This window comes from Anolis sagrei, chromosome 5 (assembly GCF_037176765.1).
Source record: "Anolis sagrei isolate rAnoSag1 chromosome 5, rAnoSag1.mat, whole genome shotgun sequence".
NCBI lineage: Eukaryota > Metazoa > Chordata > Lepidosauria > Squamata > Dactyloidae > Anolis > Anolis sagrei.
Window position 1 is genome coordinate 89,024,216 of NC_090025.1, and position 21,185 is coordinate 89,045,400.

Genomic DNA, 21,185 nt, shown 5'->3' on the forward strand with positions numbered 1-21,185 from the left:
TTGTTGAGGGCTGCATACTGAATAAAAGATTGAAGTACAAATGTTGAAAAATAATTTGTTATTTGGGGAAGCAACTGAATATTGAATTCTTCTCCAGCAAATTAATATTGCTTCTAAAGTATTTGTAAAGACAGAAAGAGCTAACAGAATCAGTACCAACAAATGAACAAGGGGCACCAAATGTCAGGCTCATTAATGTGAGTGGGATGCACGTGATCCCTTTGCCATAAGTGGATGGGGGCTCAACATCAGCACAGCCAGAACTTTTCATATTATTATTTCACATTTATAGAGTCTTGAATCTGACTGATAGTCCCACCTAGAGCAGACACATTGATTCAATGAAATTTACCTAAGAATATTGACTTACCAAATGCTCATTAATTCAGTGGATCTGCTGTAGCTGAGGCTAACAGCAGTACTTAGTCAACAAAGCATTCAAATGTGGGTTTTTTTCAGCCTGGCAAGGTTTTTGAAGTGATGTACAATGGTATAGAATCCAATACAACACAACATTATCTATAAAAGCTAATCAATTTTAAAAACCAAAATGCTCACAAAATATCTGTTTTACTACCCTTCCAAAGTTCATTAGGGATGGAGCTAATCAGACCCCCTCTGACCCTGAATGGGCCATCTCAGGAGTTTTATATTGCTTTGGGTCTACTAAAAATATCTTAATGCATTAGAATATGCAATAGGACATCCAATCAACAGGACATTCAAATCAAGGTAAGTTTTGTTAGGACAAAGTGAACATTCATATATCCTGGCCCCAAACTGTAGTCTTTGAATAATAGTTTCAAGACATCCTCCAAAATTTTTGAGTATATTTCAATATTATAAACCAGTATTCAAAAGCAAAACCAAATACATCTGAACTGAATACAAAAGCAGTGCTACAAATATAGACATATCAAAGTCGAACTGCCTTTGAAAAACGGAAAGGAAGATACAGACGAGCCGTCCTAATCAGTCCCTAGAAGCTTTCTTTGCAATCTTCTGTTTACAAGTAAATAAAACGGAAATGAAGGAGAAAGGTACAACTTAGAATCATAGAATCATAGAGTTGGAAGAGACCTCATGGGCTATCCAGTCCAACCCCTGCCAAGAAGCAGGAATACTGCATTCAAAGCACCCCTAACAGATGGCCATCCAGCCTCTGTTTAAAAGCCTCCAAAGAAGGAGCCTCCACCACACTCCAGGGCAGAGAGTTCCACTGCTGAACAGCTCTCACAGTCAGGAAGTTCTTCCTCATGTTCAGATGGAATCTCCTTTCTTGTAGTTTGAAGCTATTGTTCCATGTCCTAGTCTCCAGGGAAGCAGAAAGCAAGCTTGCTCCCTCATCCCTGTGACTTCCTCTCACATATTTATACATGGCTATAATGTCTCCTCTCAGCTTGTTACAATTCATTTGGATACTTCTTATATTTATCCTAGCCATCCCCTGCCACATGTGTGCCATGTGTATATATGTGTTTTGTGTGTATATATCATCATCATCATCATCATCATCATCATTTAATAACTTATTAATCGCCCTCCATCCGAGAATGCTCTAGGCGATTTACAGCTAAATTACGAAAGATAAAATACATACATACAAAAATTAAAAATCAACAGAGATCGAGTGCTCTAGTAAAAGCCAGGTCTTAAGTGCGAGAGTAAAAGGCCCTAAGTCACGCATGACTGTCATGTAGGGCGGCAAGTAATCCCATAAGGCAGGGGCAGAAATAGAAAAAGCTCTGCGTCTGGTCCTTTCCAAGTGCACTTCTCTAGGACCCGGTATATAGAGTAAGTCACGTTGGGCTGGTCGTTGCGACCTCTGATGATGGGAGAAGGAGAGGCGGTCCCTAAGGTACGATGGACCCTGGCCGTAAAGAGTTTATATGTGTTTATGAGTATCTATATATTTGTGTATATGTGTATATGTGTGTGTGTAAAATATATATATATATATATATATATATATATATATATATATATATGGGTGTATATATCTGTGTACATATATGTGTCAGTATATGTGTCAGTATATGTGTCTATATGTGTATATTAGGCTAGGTCAAGTTCGTTTGGAAGCTTCTTAAATCGGAATTAATTCGGATTAAATTCCCTTTTGAACCAATTTTTCTTGAAGGTGTGTGTGTGTTTTTAATTCACACACACATACAGGATTTTGCTTGCTTGAGATGTTTAAGTGCAAAAAATAATGGCTTTTGTTTTCTTTGAAGGCTCAATGGGACACATATAAATAAAATCTGCATAAAACAAACAATATTATTTGCTAGTTTAGTTTCACTGGAAATATTAGTTAGCTAGACCAGTTATGTTTCATTTAAGCCCCTCATATTAATTGTTCTCACACAGGAACAGCTGTTCTTACCCATGTCCCATATCCTCCCTATTTGCATTGCCAGGCATGCAAAGCCGCCGATGCAAAGAGGAAGGAGGTGGCCGTGGGAACGAACAGTTGTTCCTGAAGGCCACTGGGGGCGTGGCCTTCAGGAAGAGCTGGGCGTAGCCACACACACCTCGCCCTTCCGCATTGCCGCTTGTCGCACTTGCCAGGGAGGCCAGGGAAACTGCGAGAATTTAAACTAACAGGGGGGAGTGACACCTTCCATTAACGAAGTAAACGAAGCTATTCAAATTTTTGCTATTTCCAATCTTTTCAAGAAAAAATAAATATAGTCACTTCCCTGAGGCATAAATGGCCAGCTGGTGGAAAGAAACTTTCAGGTTTTGGAGTATTTGGGATTTCCAGATGAGGAAGACAAAACTTGTACTGAATATTCAGGATCTTGCTTTCTTCATCTATAATAATTGGTGAAGGTTCTCTAAAGCCCTTGACATTTCTATAATAGGTACCTAATAACATATGCAAATAAAATCTAATTTAATTGGCATTGTGTTAAAATCCGATAAGGAGGGAGTGATGTTGTGACCCAATATTTAATAGAATCCACCACCAATAAATTGAGTGTACATTTAACAAGGACTCTATCATTCCTTTGCAATCGTGTCAGCCTTTTTACAGTAATTATCCCATACACTCCAACCTTAAATTATAGATGCAAGCATTAAAAAGCCATTAAAACTTGATTATAGTAAGTGCCATTAAAAATGACTGCAAAGCTGATTTTTCAAGATGTATTCTCTAAAATGAATGTTTGCCGCTTCCTGAGAGCAGGACTTCAACCATATTAATAGTTTTGCAGGTTGTTTTTAGGATTACTACACAATATCCCAGAGTCCTTGTAAGATATCAGTACAAACACAAAACAATCTATGCGTAATGTCAAAGTGTATTATCAAGAAAACATATAATATTCTATTTACCAAAATCCCCAGTACATAGCTCAATTCAATGGTACACAGAAATCAAAAGGAGCAACCACTCTCAAACGTAACAGTTCTGGGTTTGGATAGGGATTCCACTGTATATAGGCTTCAGGGATACATTCAATGAGAAAAGTCATATAAACAAAGTAAGCATTGAGTCATGAGGCTATATGTAAACTGAAGACAATAATGAGGATGAAGCGCCACTCTCAAAACAATCTTCATGGAAAAGATCCAACTCAAGTCCAGTGAAAAGTGGAGCACTGCTTCTCAAAATGAGTCTTCAAAGAAAAGTCCCAATGGCATTCAGCAGGGGTGCCCGGGTATTTTTGTACCCTGTTTCGGGGAAAGCAATCCCCTTCCTCAGGAGTTGATAAATTCAGCAACTCTAGACTCTTATATCATGCCAGGTAGCTTATACAAAAAGTGACTCTGCTTGAAGTAAATTCTATGACTCGCAGTGTGAATTTACTTCAAGCAGAGTCACTTTTTGTGTACCACTGAATTGAGCTATGTACTGGGGATTTTGGTAAATAGAATATTATATGTTTTCTTGATAATACACTTTGACATTACGCATAGATTGTACTGTTTTTAGGATTAAGCACAAGTGACAGTATGGAAGCAGGTGCTTGTAGACAATGATCAAGCTTATGTGGTTTGGAACATGTCTATGTTTAAGTATTCTGATGTACAGTTTGAAGAGACAAAGTACAGTCTGCTCCATACCGCCACACTAAAAGATTGGTCCTGCCTTGTTTTGGCTAGTCAGATCCCCACCATCCAATTCACACTGTGGAAGCTACCATTATGCACACGCTGATAATCAAAAAGTTCATTGTTGGTTTGAAGTGAATGAGAAGTTACCCTCAATTCATTTTTTTCTTCTTCTGTGATCCAAAAGAGATCCATTCTGTCTTTGACTCATACTGCACTAAAGGGACTTCTTTGTAACTTTATCCATTACAGGAACAGGAACCTTCATAATGCACTTCAGTTTCACCAGGAAGGCAAGCACTGAATCCAGTAATAAGTTTTTTAAAAAAATTCTACAACACAGATTCCTTAAAAAAACTGGATTGTACTGAATAGTAAATTTAGCAGACAGAGCCAGGTGCAAACTCATTTTAAACAGGCGTTTTCTTAAAAAAAAAAGAGGTAGAAGAAGAAATGAAAGATTACTTCTGGCTAAAATGGAACAAATTAAATTACGAGCTGCTTAATACATTTATTCAAAATTTAATTGTGTAACCTAATGTCAAGGTCATTATGTTCTGTACTGTTCCCTCATTCCAACAGAAAAAAGAAGGTGTTGGCTTTGTTTCAGGTTGCTTTTATTATTACTTTATTTCTCCTGCCAAAAAAAAAAAGATGTGCATGCTGATATTGTGTGAATTTTACAGAGTCTCTTTCACTGAAGATATTAATAAAATATGGTATTTTCAGGACAACTTTGCAAAACCTTCTTGGCAGTGAAATTTGATAAATTACAAGCTCCTTATGCAAAATGTGCAAACTATCTTTTTAAAAATTCTCACTGAACATAAAGGGCAAAAGAAAGTGAAACCACAGAAAGATTTCAACTATGTGGGACAATCCCCCATTGCACCACTATATGCACACAAAATAGATATGTGTCCAAAAGTAGATCTGCCACTGAAATTTTGCCTCAAGCAATATTGAAAGAACTTTTGAAAGTTTCTTTTTACATGACATTTGTGAGGGAGGTTAAGAACTCCAAAAATAATAAAAGCATAAGAACATGAAAAGACCTGTCTAGTCCAGCAGTTAATCCAACGAGTTAATCCAAGGAAAGGCCACAAGTAGAACATGAGTGCAATTGTGTGCTCCATTTCATATTCTCCAGCACATTATATCTTGTCACTGATACTGGCTGCATGGCAATTTGACATGTAAACAGTGATAGCAAATCTTCCATGAAATAAATCTTTTTGAAACCCATCTTCGTTCTTTTTTCCCCAGTAGAAAAGATTTTAGCAATTCCAAGAATTATGCTTCCTTCCTAATAGAAACATGGAAGTGCACTGCACATATTAATTAAACAACTGGAGTAATAGCTCCAAGTCAATAGTTAGCAGTTGTATTTTGGACAGTTAATTCCTTTCAGCGGGCTGTCATGTTCTTCGAGATCTAGAGCATGTATCTCCTGGTTAGATTAATTGCAGAATGATATATGCACACTCTGCTCATGTGTTCCTTTTGCAGCCAAAGAGGAATGGCATTTCATAAAGCTAGCAGCCACAATATGAGCAGGAGCTCTCCAAGACAGCTGGCAGGGAATTACAGGGAAAACAGAGTAATAAACAATGATTAATGAATTTACTGTGATTCCTTATAAAGGCTGATGCCTATCTCATCTCACTTTTCAATCACAAATGAATTCCATGTTGATTTTACTTCATTATCCTAGTATAATATAGATGCTACAGACAGTCCTGTCTGTCTATTAACTACAAAACAAACATTTGTTCTTAATATTTCTTCAGTAACATTCTGTTCCTTTGTTTTACACATCTTTTGCTTACACATACTGAAAGAAGAATGAAGAGCTTTCTGATATAACTAGCTAGCATGGCAAATGGAGAAATCAGCAAATGGGAAATAGGTTTTTCTTTTTTTTTTTCTTTTTTTAAAAAGTGCAATCTTACCGCAAACTCATCCTGCCACTGATGTTCTTTCTGAAATCTTTCTGCTGCTTCAGCGAGTCGCTAAAAAAAGAAAAAGAAAATGCCTGTGAAGCCACTTTATACAATAATAGTGGATCAGTATACACAAGGTTAATTTTGAAAAATATTAATGCCCCATCCTAACTATCTGGAGAGAAAACAATCTTAAAATCTAAACCAAACTTACATTACCAGACATTAACCAAGATAATTAGACTTATGTCTCAAAAAGTTATGGTATTTCATATGAATGTTAAATTCAATTAATTCATATAGCCTGTATGGGTATAAAAAGGTAAAGGTTTTCCCTGACATTAAGTCTAGGCATGTCTGACTCTGGAGGGTGGTGCTCATCTCCATTTCTAAGCCAAAGAGCCAGCATTGTCCATAGACATGGCAGCAAAAAAAAAAAAGCCAACAGGATTTTGGCCTGTATCAATAGGAGTATAGTGTCTAGATCCAGGGAAGTCATGCTACCTCTCTATTCTGACTTGGTCAGACCACACTGTGTCCAATTCTGGGCACTGCAATTGAAGGGAGGTCTTGACAAGCTGGAAAGTGTCCAGAGGAGGGTGACTAAAGTGATCAAAGGTCTGGAGAATAAGCCCTATGAGGAGCTGATCTCCGCCTCTCCCTGGATTCGAACCTGTGTCCTGCCGGCACAGGGGTTTAACCCACTGTGCCACCGGGGGCTCCATGGCCCTTCAAAGTAGGCCCATTCCATTACTCTTGGGAAAGGCCTTTCCTTGCTGTTCCCTGAGCAGCTGTTTGAGAACAAAGCTGATTTTGATTTACCAGGCACAGGAGTTAACAATGACAGAGAGAGATTGGACAGAAAGAGACGTTTTAGTAAACAGAGGCAGTCTGAGCAGCAATTAAGGAGGTCAGCTTGGATCCAATGGATGAAAGAAAACAAAGCAAAACTAAAAAAAAAGAATGTGTTCTTTGCAGCTTTGGAGTCAGAGAAGGGTTTATAATTTGTGGGAGACAGTTGTTTCAGTTGAGGAATCATTGGGATAACGCCAAGTTTAAGTTTCCTTTGCTCTGAGTTTCACATACCAAGGTTTGCTAAGCTCATATTTTGCCTATGTGATTTGCTTCCTGTGTTGCTTATGGATTCAACTGCTTAGTTTCATAGACTTCTATTGGCTCTTTGTTCTTGTTTTCCTTTGTACCTCATGGACTAAATTAGATCTTTCACTTTTACTGTTGATTACTTTTTACTGTTTTGGCTACATATATTCTTCAATAAACTGCTGATTTTACTCAACTGGTGTGGTGTTTAAGGTCAGAGATGATCTTGCTCTGGAGTACAACTGTTGGAACCCTTTCTATAATAACTCTCCAAATGGGATTGAAGGAAGAAAAATCTGAGTAAATTACCATGATTTTACCCAGCTAATCATATGTATTTGCATAAAGAAGGGACACTATTACAACCAGCTCTTCACATTTCTGGGTTTAACTTTTGCAAATTTGATTATTGTTCATGGATTTGAATAAAATTTCTAAGATTCTCTAGGTTCTCCAGTATGACTGTCAGAAGTTGCTCTGGGGGGCCTAAAGGTTTCTTGAGAGATGTTTTTCATGTTTAAAATAGTGTTTCTTTTGTCGTGGTTTTCACACTCATGTGGAGATTCTGCACCCCAAACCCCAGCAAATGTGGAGGGCTGACTGTATAATGCGATCAAAAATATGGCAGTGACTGTTGGTAGAAAATGCAAAGAAAATCATGCAAACTAAATAATCAGTGCATTAAAAGAGAGTGATGGGCAAAATGACAGGACCAGAATATCCTTAGGCAATTTAACACATTCATATAGCTCGCTTGATGACTGACAGCTAAATATGAGAACTGAATAAATGTCACTAAAAATGATGTGCTTGAAACTTTTTCACCTATACATATTAATGTTCTCTCTGCAGCATTACTTCTGTTATGCTCTGCTTGAATGGGTGTGTCTTCATGCTCTTAGCATGAATACAATAATATTAAGTGATAGGGGTGTAATGCCTATAACGAAGAAGTTTTTACAAATATCTCAGAAATATAAAACAATAGTAATTCCACAGGGATTTAATTTCATGTGTTTGCTATAGTACAAATGCCCATCCTGTGTAGATAGCTTCCTAAGAGACTTGGTAAACTTAAATGTAGTTCCAAAGTCAGGAAAGTAAATGAATACAATATTGCAACAACAGTATACAATAGGGCTGGGCGGTTTCGTTCGTTAATTTCGTAATTCGTTATTTTTTTTATAACGAAGAGATATTGAACCATTCAGGAGCAACTAAAAATCAAAACGAATTTTTCAATTCGTTTAGTAATTGTTTCGTAATCGTTTCGAAATTGTTTCGAAATTGTTTCGTTATTATTTCCGTATGTCTGGTGCAAGTTTTATAGCTGTTATTTGTTTTATCAGTGATAAAAAAATAAATTATCACACCAACAGTCAACAACAGAGGGAGAGGGAAGCTTCAGAAGTTCCCCCTGTCCCATTTGGAGGTTTTTTTTAGCGTATTGTGCAATTGCGTCCGCCATTAACGAATCGATTCGTAATTGTTTCGTATTTGTTTCGTAATTTCCGAAATTTCGTAAATACTGAACTTTTTTAAAGAAAAATTTCGGAATTCTTTTAAAAAACGAAACACAAAACCCCCCTAAAAACGAATCGAGTTTAGAAACAAATTTTTCCGTGGTTGCCCAGCCCTAGTATACAATACTGCATATTTAAGACAAGACCAATGACATAGACCAGTTATTCTCCAAGTGTGCTCTGTGCAGCCTTTGGGACTCCGCAAAGCATATTGAGGGGCTCCAGTTCTCTCCTCCTCCTCCTCCCTCCCCTCATAAAGATTGTAGATTCATAAAAGCTAAAGCATTGAAGAGATTGTGCCTCACACTACAGTAGTAAAACATGATTGTGGAGGCCATACCACTAAAAGCTGTTGCAAATTAATGCTGCAAGGTGACATTCCCATCTTCAGAGAAGCTCAAATAGCTTTTTTAATATATACAACTACAGGATGCATGTCTTCACAAATTTGCATCTCTTAAAAGCACTACTGTGGGTTTAACAATGTGTTCAAAACCAACACTGGGGAAAGGAGGAAGGTGAATCTAGAGTTTCAATAACCATCTATACTGCTATATAATCCAATCTCAGAATACAAGTTAATTGCATTGAATTGGATTATATGCCAGTGTAGACTGATAGGGCCCCAGAAAGCACAGCCAATGCAGGTGGATTATGAGCGATACACTCCAAAACTATTTTGGTGCATAATTGTAATCTGCCATATATGTTTCCAGTAGCCACCTAAATGCCCTCTAAAATATACAAGTACATTGGTGGGACGCTGACATAGGTAAGATAATTTGTATTCAGTTACAGAAATTATTATGACTATAATGTTTTTAAGAAAACAAGTGCTTGGAAAAGTATTGGGAGATGCAATAACTCCCACATAATATGAGCTAAGCATGTTGGTTGGAGGATTCTGGAAACTGTGATCTAAAATAGGAAATTTCCTGTGTCCCCCCCCCCCCCCCAATTTACTATTAAGTCATTGGCAACACTGCAATGGGTAATGACTTGCCCACAGTAAATATTAAAATGACTATAAATATAAATGCCTCACTATGTCATGTTTGAATGCACAAACAATCCTAGTCACTACTAAATTTTGTCAGGAATCTGAATTTCTACAAGCAGCAAGGTAGCAGAACCAATTATCCTATAAAATGCTTTTTCTACCCTTAAGTCTTTTCTGATCCTCGAGTGAAAAACAAAAAGAAAAAGGAAGGTAGATTGAGTTAGTTTTTTCCTGGTGTTAGAATAATAGAATAATAGAATCATAGAATCATAGAGTTGGAAAAGTCCTCATGGGCCATCCAGTCCAACCTCACAGTCAGGGAGTTCTTCCTCATGTTCAGATGGAATCTCCTTTCTTGTAGTTTGAAGCCATTGTTCCTTGTCCTAGTTTCCAGGGAAGCAGAAAACAAGCTTGCTCCCTCATCCCTGTGACTTCCTCTCACGTATTTATACATGGCTATCATGTCTCCCCTCAGCCTTCTTCAGGCTAAACATGCCCAGCTCTTTAAGCCGCTCTTCATAGGGCTTGTGCTCCAGACCCTTGATCATTTTAGTCACCTTTCTCTGGACACATTCCAGCTTGTCAACATCTCTCTTCAATTGTGGTGCCCAGAATTGGACACAATATTCCAGGTGTGGTCTAACCAAGGCAGAATAGAGGGGTACATTACTTCCCTGGATCTAGACACTATGCTCCTATTGATGCAAGCCAAAATCCCATTGGCTTTTTTTTGCCACATGACATTGTTGGCTCATGTTTAACTTACTGTCCACGAGGACTCCAAAATCTTCTTCACACGTACTGCTCTCGAGCCAGGCATTGTCCCCCATTCTGTATCTTTGCATTTCGTTTTTCCTGCCAAAGTGGAGTATCTTGCATTTCATAGAATCATAGAATCATAGAATCAAAGAGTTGGAAGAGACCTCATGGGCCATCCAGTCCAACCCCCTGTCACTGTTGAACTTCATTTTGTTACGTTTTGGCCCATCTCTCTAATCTGTCAAGATCGTTTTGAATCCTGCTCCTGTCCTCTGGAGTATCTGCTATCCCTCCCGATTTGGTGCCATCTGCAAACTTGATGATCCTAACCTTTCATCTAAGTCATTACTAAAGATTTTGAACAGGACCAGGCCCAGGACGGAACCCTGCGGCACTCCGCTCGTCACTTCTTTCCAGGATGAAGAGGAAGCATTGGTGAGCACCCTCTGGGTTTGTCCATTTAACCACTTACATTTAACCAATTACAGATCCACCTTACCGTAGTGTTGCTATTCTTTTATTCTGTGCCAGGGAGGGGGTGGGGACATAAAGTAGGAAATCCCCAGAACAGAGGAGTACAACTTTAAATATTTACTTCGTTCAACCTCTAACTCAGGCATGGGCAAATTAAGGCCTGCAGGCTGGACATGACCCTTTGGGTGCTTATGTCCAGCCCTCCAATTTTTCCCCATCCTCTGTGCATAAGTAAGCAGCAGCCTGCCATGTCCTTATGCCAGAATGATGAGGGAGGGAGGCATGTGGTGGCTGAGAGCCTTCTGGAGTTTCCTACACTGCATGCCTTTCCACCCCAGGTCCCATCCCTCCTGCCCCTCTTGGGCCCTCCCTGCTTCCAGGTCTGTATCCTCCAGTCCCACCCTGACCCCAGCCCCGCCTCCTCCTGGGCCCACCCCACTCTATCTCCTGGCTCAGCTCTTCTGGCTGAGCCCGCAATGCAGCCTCAGGGCAAAAAGTTTTGCCCATGCCTGCTCTAGCTTTTGCTGTTTGTTTTATTGAGGAATGAATGATTTCCCTACAAAGGCTACATCATCCATCAGTCTGAAAACTAGCTATGCATTGAAAGGTCTGCCCTGAGCATCCCCAGTGTGTGTTACTAATCTGTGAAAAGGTTTTGATGTACTGCCATCAGAAGAAAAGAGATACGGGGAAATTTTATCTGATCTAGAAAGAGCAGCTCCCAAGAAATTCATTTTCAAACCTTCACTTTCCCTCCCTGTCATATCTTTATCGCTTCTTGACCAGCACAGCATTCTGACAGCTAATGTGATGGGCCCTTTTTTAAAGAAAGACATCACTATTGTATAGAGAAGAATAAGATTGAGCCTTTTGTGCTCCCTGAAACTTTCCCCCTACAAATTGTATATTTGAAAAAGAAAGGAAACAATACTTACGGTTTTTTATTTGCAATAAAACAAGTTGGGATACAGCGGCCAAAACCTTAATTTAGTTGGCTGGTTATAACCCCACTCTGACAACAAAAGTTGCCCTTTATTTGTTTAAAGCTGCTAAAAGGATATCGGAATACATAGATCAGATTGGGGTGCAGTGTAGGGGAGACAAAGATAGTTGATGCATATATCTATGGCTACCAGTTTGTTGTTCATTCGTTCAGTCGTCTCCGACTCTTCGTGACCTCATGGACCAGCCCACGCCAGAGCTCCCTGTCGGCCGTCACCACCCCCAGCTCCTTCAAGGTCAGCCCAGTCACTTCAAGGATGCCATCCATCCATCTTGCCCTTGGTCGGCCCCTCTTCCTTTTGCCTTCCACTTTCCCCAGCATAATTGTCTTCTCTAGGCTTTCCTGTCTCCTCATGATGTGGCCAAAGTACTTCAACTTTGTCTCTAGTATCCTTCCCTCCAGTGAGCAGCCGGGCTTTATTTCCTGGAGCATGGACTGGTTGGATCTTCTCGCAGTCCAAGGCACTCTCAGAACTTTCCTCCAACACCACAGTTCAAAAGCATCTATCTTCCTTCGCTCAGCCTTTCCTAAGGTCCAGCTCTCACATCCGTAGGTGACTACAGGGAATACCATGGCTTTGACTAGGCGGATCTTTGTTGCCAGTCTGATGTCTCTACTCTTTACTATTTTATCGAGATTGGACATTGCTCTCCTCCCAAGAAGTAAGCGTCTTCTGATTTCCTGGCCAGATTTTCTGATTTTCCTACCAGTATATTTGTATTTTATTTTAAGAGGACTAGATGTATGTTGTATATTGTGTCTGCACTGTCAGTTTTTTATAAGGCCAACTGGCTAATCAATAAAAATTGTTGCTGTTGTTGTATATTTGAGAACCTCTTAATACTCTGGGCACTTATCTGAAAGATTAAAAACCAACACACAAAAATCCTAGGGAGCTTGTACAAGTAATGCCTAGGAAATTGATGCATCAAATGATACCTGTAAACAATATAACAATGTTTCTAACAAACCATCCTAAACACAAAATTTCAAACTGTAGCTACTATTTACTTAAAAGTAGTCAGATTTCTCTCCTTTTTGTGTTACATTCCCAAGCAATCCATCAGCAAATTCTTAAAGCTCAGAGCATAGGGAAATTATTTTTGAACTATAGCTCCCTAAATCCCCCAACACGCATGTGATAGTTGAAAAGGTAATCTTTCAAAGATTCAATATTATTTTTCTGCAATTCCTACTTGGCCAACAGCTGTCCAGAATTAAAATTATTACTTTTCCTGTTGAAAATGACAACCTTCTTCAAGCCTTCTCTAGTAATGTTTATCTATGGTCCTGTTGCTTATTGTTTGTATGTATGTTCTGGTATATCATTTCCTTTACTCTATCGTTCCTGAGAAGTTGTAAGAGGGGCTGCAGACCACATGCTCTCTCTCTCTCTCTCTCTCTCTCTCTCTTTGACTGTTAATAGCTGTTTTGCTATAAGAGAGATGTCCTGGGAGAATGGCACAGAGAATTATCTCAAACATATCTGAATCTGGACTAATAAGTTTTGTACCTCTGTATGCTGAACACAGGACTAGCTAGGCCACCCACAAGAAATCAAGCTAAAGACAATATAATTAGGTAATCCTAAATATAGTATGATACCTATCTTTAAATGTCTGAAGAGTTGTCAAACAGAATATATACTGAGCATGTCATCTGATTCTGCTGAGAATAAGACCCAATCCAAGGGATTCAAATTCCAAGAAAGGAGATTTCAAATAAAAATAAGAAGATCTGTAATTGGTTAAATGGACGAACCCAGAGGGTGCTCACCAATGCCTCCTCTTCATCCTGGAAAGAAGTGATGAGCGGAGTGCCGCAGGGTTCCGTCCTGGGCCCGGTTCTGTTCAACATCTTTATTAATGACTTAGATGAAAGGTTAGAAGGCATGATCATCAAGATTGCAGACAACACCAAATTGGGAGGGATAGCCAATACTCCAGAGGACAGGGGCAGGATTCAAAACGATCTTGACAGATTAGAGAGATGGGCCAATACTAACAAAATGAAGTTCAACAGGGACAAATGCAAGATACTCCACTTTGGCAGGAAAAACGAAATGCAAAGATACAGAATGGGGGATGCCTGGCTCGAGAGCAGTATGTGTGAAAAAGATCTTGGAGTCCTTGTGGACAACAAGTTAAACATGAGCCAACAATGTGATGCGGCGGCAAAAAAAGCCAATGGGATTTTGGCCTGCATCAATAGGAGCATAGTGCCTAGATCTAGGGAAGTAATGCTACCCCTCTATTCTGCCTTGGTTAGACCACACCTGGAATATTGTGTCCAATTCTGGGCACCACAATTGAAGAGAGATGTTGACAAGCTGGAATGTGTCCAGAGGAGGGTGACTAAAATGATAAAGATTCTGGAGAACAAGCCCTATGAAGAGTGGCTTAAGGAGCTGGGCATGTTTAGCCTGAAGAAAAGAAGGCTGAGAGGAGATATGATAGCCATGTATAAATATGTGAGAGGAAGTCACAGGGAGGAGGGAGTAAGCTTGTTTTCTGCTTCCCTGGAGACTAGGACGCGGAACAATGGCTTCAAACTACAAGAAAGGAGATTACATCTGAACATTAGAAAGAACTTCCTGACTGTGAGAGCCGTTCAGCAGTGGAACTCTCTGCCCTGAAGTGTGGTGGAGGCTCCTTCTTTGGAGGTTTTTAAACAGAGGCTAGATGGCCATCTGCCAGGGGTGCTTTGAATGCAATATTACTGCTTCTTGGCAGGGGGTTGGACTGGATGGCCCACGAGGTCTCTTCCAACTCTATGATTCTATGATTCTAAGAACTTCCTGGTCGTTAAAGTTGTCCAGCTCAGAAGGCAGTGCACTCTTCTTCATTAAAAGTTTTTTAAAAGCCCAATAACAACCCAACAACCATTTTTCAGGCTATGTGGTTTCATACACTGGCTGAGAGTTGAACTAAATCATGGCTTCTTAAATTTTTTGTCTCATGATCCCTTTTTGTTCAATAAATATTTATGTGACCCAGGTATATAGGTATAGAACATAAGTATTCAGAGCACACATTTACCGATAATAAATAATAAAGAAATTAGTTTTAAACCCGTTCTTTAGGATTCATATAATTTTTCCATGTATTATAGATAAAAGCAAAATTGCACACTAATGAGATGAATCTGCTTGTTTGTTTTTACATAAAGAATGAAATCGTGGTTGAATATTTGATGCTATAGGATGTAGAGCATCTTTGATATTTTCATGCCATACTGGCATGCTTGGTTTTCACCCTCAAGTGGCAGAATACACTCTGTTAGTTCTCCTTTTTTCTTCTTCTGAACTGGGGGACCACAGTGGGGTGTTTTGAGTGTCTGTACCTCCAACTTATCTCCCAGGTTGCAAAGTGGCCCATTTGCCTGAAATGGATCCAATTCCATACCTACCTCATGAATCCTGCAGAGAGCAGATTGACTATTCCTAGACCTGAGCAATAGTGATCTAAGTCCCGAGTCAACAAGATTACACAGTCAACAAAACCAGTCTTGTTTTGGCAATAACATCTTCACCCAGGAAGTAGTAAACATAGGGACAGTGTTAGCCATTTCTGGGTTCATGGTCCTATTTCTTACAATCACTGTGGCTAGGGCAAGGGTTACATGTTGTTGCCATGTTACCTTCTTCTCTAGTTCTTTTAGCTTTATATATGTGTGTGTGTGCGTGCGTGTGTGTATAACCGGATGAAACAAATATTAATTTATTTCATATGTGCATATCCCTGTTTTCCTCTAATGACCTAAGGACAACCTAGATCAGGGGTCCTCAAACTTTTAAAACAGAGGGCCAGGTAACAGTCCCTCAAACTGTTGGAGGGCCGGATTATAATTTGAAAAAAAAACATGAAAAAATTCCTATGCACACTGCACATATCTTATGTGTAGTGCAAAAATACTTAAAAACAATACAATAATTGAAATGAAGAACAATTTCAACAAATATAAAATTATTAGTATTTCAGTGGGGAAGTGTGGGCCTACTTTTGGCTGATTGAGATAGGATTGTTGTTATTGTTGTGTGCTTTCAAGTCATTTCACATTTAGGTTGATCCTGAGTGAGGGCTGGGTAAATGACCTTGGAGGGCCGCATCTGGCCCCCGGGCCTTAGTTTGAGGACCCCTGACCTAGATCAATGATGGATGAAATAAATGTTCTATTGGTTAATTTGAAAGGGCTTGCGTCTCCCATCAAGAGGCAAAATAATGGCTGACTGCTATCTGAATGACATGTTAACATATGTCTAATTCAGGAATCCCAGAAAAAAAGGACAGAACAAAATTGGTGAACTTAAAAACTGGGAATTACAATATGAATCCCGGGGGATCAAATATGTTGAAGGGAGTGGTAATATTAATAAAGGACATTCATAGAAGATAGGTAAGGAAAATTTGTGATAGTAAGATCACTATAGCAAGTATCTATGCCCCTAATAAAAATCAGTTAGGATTCATACAAAAAGTACTGTGCCAAAGTTGGAAAACAAGCAAAAGGAGAGGGGGAAGGGGGAAAACAAGCAAAAGGAGATTGGGGGAAGATCTTAACATGGAATTGTGTGTGTGTGTGTGTGTGTGTGTGTGTGTGTGTGTATATATATATATATATATATATATATATATATATATATATATAATTAGGGATGAACCCCGCAAGGCTTGAATGTAAAATCAACTTCAAAAATGGAACCTTACACCTTACACATGATGATAGGTAAGGAGACCCCAACCTTCTACTTCCATAGGCACACAAAATTTACTACAACAGATTACTTCATAGTAGGAATTAACAATGTAAGACTAGTAATGGAGATCAAAGTGGGGAATCACTGGCCAGGAGACCATGCTCCCCTCTTGTTAAAATTAGGAGACTCATCACTTTCAAAGTGATGGTACTCACCTTTAAGGCCTTGCATGGTCTGGGGCCGATGTATCTGAGGGACCGCCTCACCCCCTACCAACCCCAGAGATCCCTCCGTTCTGAGGACCAAGATCTATTGGAAGTCCCCAGTGTCAAGACCTTGCGTCTAACAGCAACCAGACGCAGAGTCTTCACAGCAGTGGAACCATCACTCTGGAATACTCTGCCACCTGAAGTCCATGCCTTGCGGGACTTACCATCTTTCCGCAGGGCATGTAAGACGTACCTGTTTCGACAGGCTTTTAATGTTTGATATTGCTGTTTTTAAATTGTTTTAAATTTTGTTAGATTTTAGCTATTCTTGTATGCCGCTCCGAGCCCCAGGAAGTGGTGGCATATAAGTTCAAATAATAAATAAAATAAATAAAATTAGGACGCCCACAAGCAAATGGAGATCTAACCCAAAGGACAATGTATCCTTAATACAAAGGATAAACAGGTCATTAACAACAGATTCAAGCATTCTTTCTATTTAAAAGACAGTCACAAATAAAAGAAGAGATTCTATGGGACACTTTTAAAGCAACCATAAGGGGAACTTATATCTCATTGGAAATAGTGATCAATAGAAAAGGAAAGTCTACCTTTGAAAAAATGAGATCAGAGGTAGAGGATGCATTTCAACATTTCCAAAGAAATGGTCTTTCCACACAGTTAAATTGATGCAATGACATCATTTAGACTTGCTGTTCCAGGGGAGAGGGAGGAATGGGGGGGGGGGGGGGGGTATGCGTAACAGGTGATACACATCTAAGGAATGTATAAAGTGTTTTATAAGATAAATTTACTTTGGGGATAATGTATAAGACTTGTATGGCAAATGTTTATGTAAATGTATATGTATAAATGATTTTTTTAAAATCACCTTTAGCCTTCTCTGCCTAAGAGGTCAAACTACAAATTCCACAGCACTGAACCATGGCAACTAAAATTGTGTGAAATTTCAGTAATTCTACAGTATAGATGCAACCCACATTCCAGATGGATAGACTCAATTAAAGAAACCACAGCCTGAGTTTGCAAGACTTGAAGAAAGGGTGACTTGGAGGTCTCTCATTCATAGTGATGCCAAAAATTGGAGTCATCTTGGCAGCAATTAACAACAACAAATTGCAAATCAACTTTGTCACAAAAACATGCAAATTGCTTCTCACTCCCTCAATCAGACCTGCATATTTAGTAACTATCAAGATAGCACTGAATGTATCTAAACTCAAATAACTAGACAGATGGGAATGGAGAAAGTTAGAATAATCTTTTCAAATGTACTTTATACACATAGCCTGAAGGTAATTTTATACAAAATATTTTAATAATATTTTGCAGGAAACTGTTTCAATAATCAGAATGCAAAGGTAGCACTATCTCAGCCACTTTTATTTGGATTTTGTAAATTCCAGATAAGGAATTTCCCAACCTGTATTGTAACTTTTCCATAGAGGAGAATTATTACAGCTTTTGATTGTTGTTTTTTTCCTTCTCTCACCACCTCCTAAATGTATATTGAAACATCTTAAATCTGATAATTTAGTAAAAACATGGGCATAAAGGCAGCTTTACTAATCATGCTATACTTGTATAATAATATATTATGATTATTTGAAATGCCTGATACAAACACAATAGTAAAATTACAGGATGTGTATTTTGTGTTTGGTTTATATCACACAATGATATAATGTTATGACATTGAAATTGGTGTTTAAGTCATATTAACGAGAAAGAACATACATTTCCTCTACTTAAACATTCATCTGGTCTTCAATTCTTTCACAAATGTCAGCACTCTTGGGAGCAGCTTGTGGGAGTATTTTTTCTTAAACAAATTTGTCTGCTCGGATATCAAACCAATGCTTGATTCGCTGATCATTTCCAAATTCTCTTTTAGGGAGAATTTGCTCTTTGGCTATCCCAACTTTAGCAATGTAAGATATTAGTAGCTAGAGATGCATATGCAGACACCAACCAGATACAAATCAAGTTATCATAGCCATGTTTGGCTGATTGTTTAAGACTCCAAACAAATTCAGAGGCAGCCTGCAAAAACAAAAAGAAAATGATTTGATCTGATTCCAAAGGGTGCAAACTGAAAGCTTCACAGCTGGCAAATTACAGCCTATTTTGTAACCCAGTTTGATTTATTAGATAAAAATAAACAATACCTTGTGCCTCATTTCAGTTTCCAGATTTCAATGCTCTCTTATGTACTCTCCCCATAGTAATAATAAAAATCAGGTTTACCAATTAGTTCTCCTTTCTGAACGTCTGCTGATATGTAATTGTGTAAACTAGAAATCAACTGTATGTCTGAAAGGATTCTTCCATGGCACAAAAGAGATTAATTACTGAAGAAAACAATAGCACATTTTGGTTTTCCACCACAGATGCATAAAGTATGGTAATTTAATAAGGATTAAACCTCATTAACTTTCTCCCGAATTAATTGCTAATACTGTATTTTCAATACATGTTTCCTGAATATCTAATCCAGGCATTTTAACTTCACCATAAATTCCACTGTTGGACTTACTTCCAAGAAACATGTGGAATAATTGGGACTACCATTAAATTCAATCACAGTGAAGAAATTACTGGCATTGTTACTGAATATTTTGCCCATGAGTCAGATGATCAATCTCAAGAACTACAGATCCTGGCAATGGTGATACGATAAGTGTGCTATTCTAAACCACACCACTGGTCATCAGTTTAAAGGATCATAGTTACCAATCCCACAGCTGTACACCTATATGATGGAATATGATTCTGGCACAGAGCATTTATATATGAGGTAACATGTATGTACTTTAGTAGATTCGCTGCCACCACCTAATTTTCTTTAAGAAATTACCGATGATTCCCCTGAGGTAAACTTGTTCCTGCCCACCAGCTCTCCCTTAGCTCCCTGAGATGACTGTGAAGTAAAGATGTTAAAACAACTGGAAATATTTTCACAGGAATGAATCACTACTGAGGCTTCTTTGAAAGTTGAACTAGATAAAAGATGTATTTATAATATTGAACACACAACTATCTTCTTTAATGAGGCACACAAGCTTGAATGGTTACTGAGGTATAATAATCTTGATGGTTACTTCAAACAGGTTACTTCAAACAGGTTAAACTCCTCACTCTACAATAACACAGTAGCAGTGAGTTCCCCAGACTAACCTAACCAGGTTGTCCCTAGAGCAATTAGCCACACTCTAAACAGAGTCCTCTAAAAGCTAATCTACTCTAATCCAGAGAGCAAACCACTTGTGTAAAAACCCACACAAGCACCCCAGGTGACTACTTTGACCTCCCTGGCCAATAATGCAGCCTTGCCTGTCACAAATGCTCTCTGACAGAAAAATCTAAGCTCAAAAATCTACCTCTTTTCTCTTCTGTTCCCAAAATCAATCTTTCTTCTTCAAACCCTCAAATCAATCTCCCCTCTTTCTCTCAAGCTGACACTTTCCCTCTCAGCACTCAACTCCTCCCATCTGTCCTCACCAATCAAAAGAGAGCTTCAGCTCCTCCCCTCTTCTCCTTTTACACTCCCAAGATGTCTGCTTCCTTTGCTGACACTCCCAAAATGGAGTCCTGCTTACTGATATTCCAGGCTTCTCTTTCAGCCTACATGATAAGAATCATTACAATCAGCTAATGTAATATTATATTCTCCCTCAACAGGAATATCGTGGACTTTGACACAGGGAGAACAGTGGCACAGAAAGTAGGGAAAGTTGAAAATATGTTACTCATACAGACCCCATATGAATTTTCCATTTCAACATAATGTCTCCCTCCCTTGCTCCTTGGCAAGGAGAACTGCACAGAAATCCTTCTGAGAAGGAAGAATGCACTGGTGCTAAGGGAAAAAAATGTGATTTCAAGCATAGAGCAGGGTGGGAAACCTTTGACTCTCCAGCTGTTTTGAACTGTAATTTCTACAGTCTCTTAACATTGGTCAGATTGTCCAGGTCCTCTGAGAGTTGGTTCAAAACACATTTAGTGCCAAAGAGTTCCCATTCCTGTCAGCAAGTTAGCTATACCTCTTGCAAAACTTGGTAAAATTACTTTGTTTATCACAGCTCCCAGAAACTGACAGGCATTCGGCTACTGGCCCTGGGAGACAGGAGAGTTATTTGAGTTATAAACTTAGAAATTGTTTTGTAGACTCTGATTTATCCCAGAATACTTTCTAAAAATGCAAGCATGCTTGGATCCTAAAAAAACCTGCTGCATCCAGAAGAAGGATCATAATTTAACTCAGGGCTAATTTTCTTATCTGGAGATGTCATTTGTCTTCGTAAAAGATCAGTTCTTTGTGACACTGGACTAAAATAAAGATGTGCCCAGAAGGTTCTCAATCTTTTTTAAAAAAACTACCAAACAGTTCAGAG

The 21,185-nt window shown here is 38.8% G+C and overlaps 1 protein-coding gene across 3 annotated transcripts in view; it reads right to left on the minus strand.

Moving 5' to 3' along the window:
• The window catches only part of CACNA2D1 (calcium voltage-gated channel auxiliary subunit alpha2delta 1), a 531,008-nt gene that overhangs the window by 250,078 nt on the left and 259,745 nt on the right, over positions 1 to 21,185 (minus strand). For all 3 annotated transcript variants that reach the window (XM_067468854.1, XM_067468853.1, XM_067468852.1), the window contains exon 5: positions 6,015 to 6,074. In XM_067468854.1, coding sequence (XP_067324955.1) covers positions 6,015 to 6,074 — 60 coding nt within the window. The remainder of the gene's footprint in view (positions 1 to 6,014; positions 6,075 to 21,185) is intronic.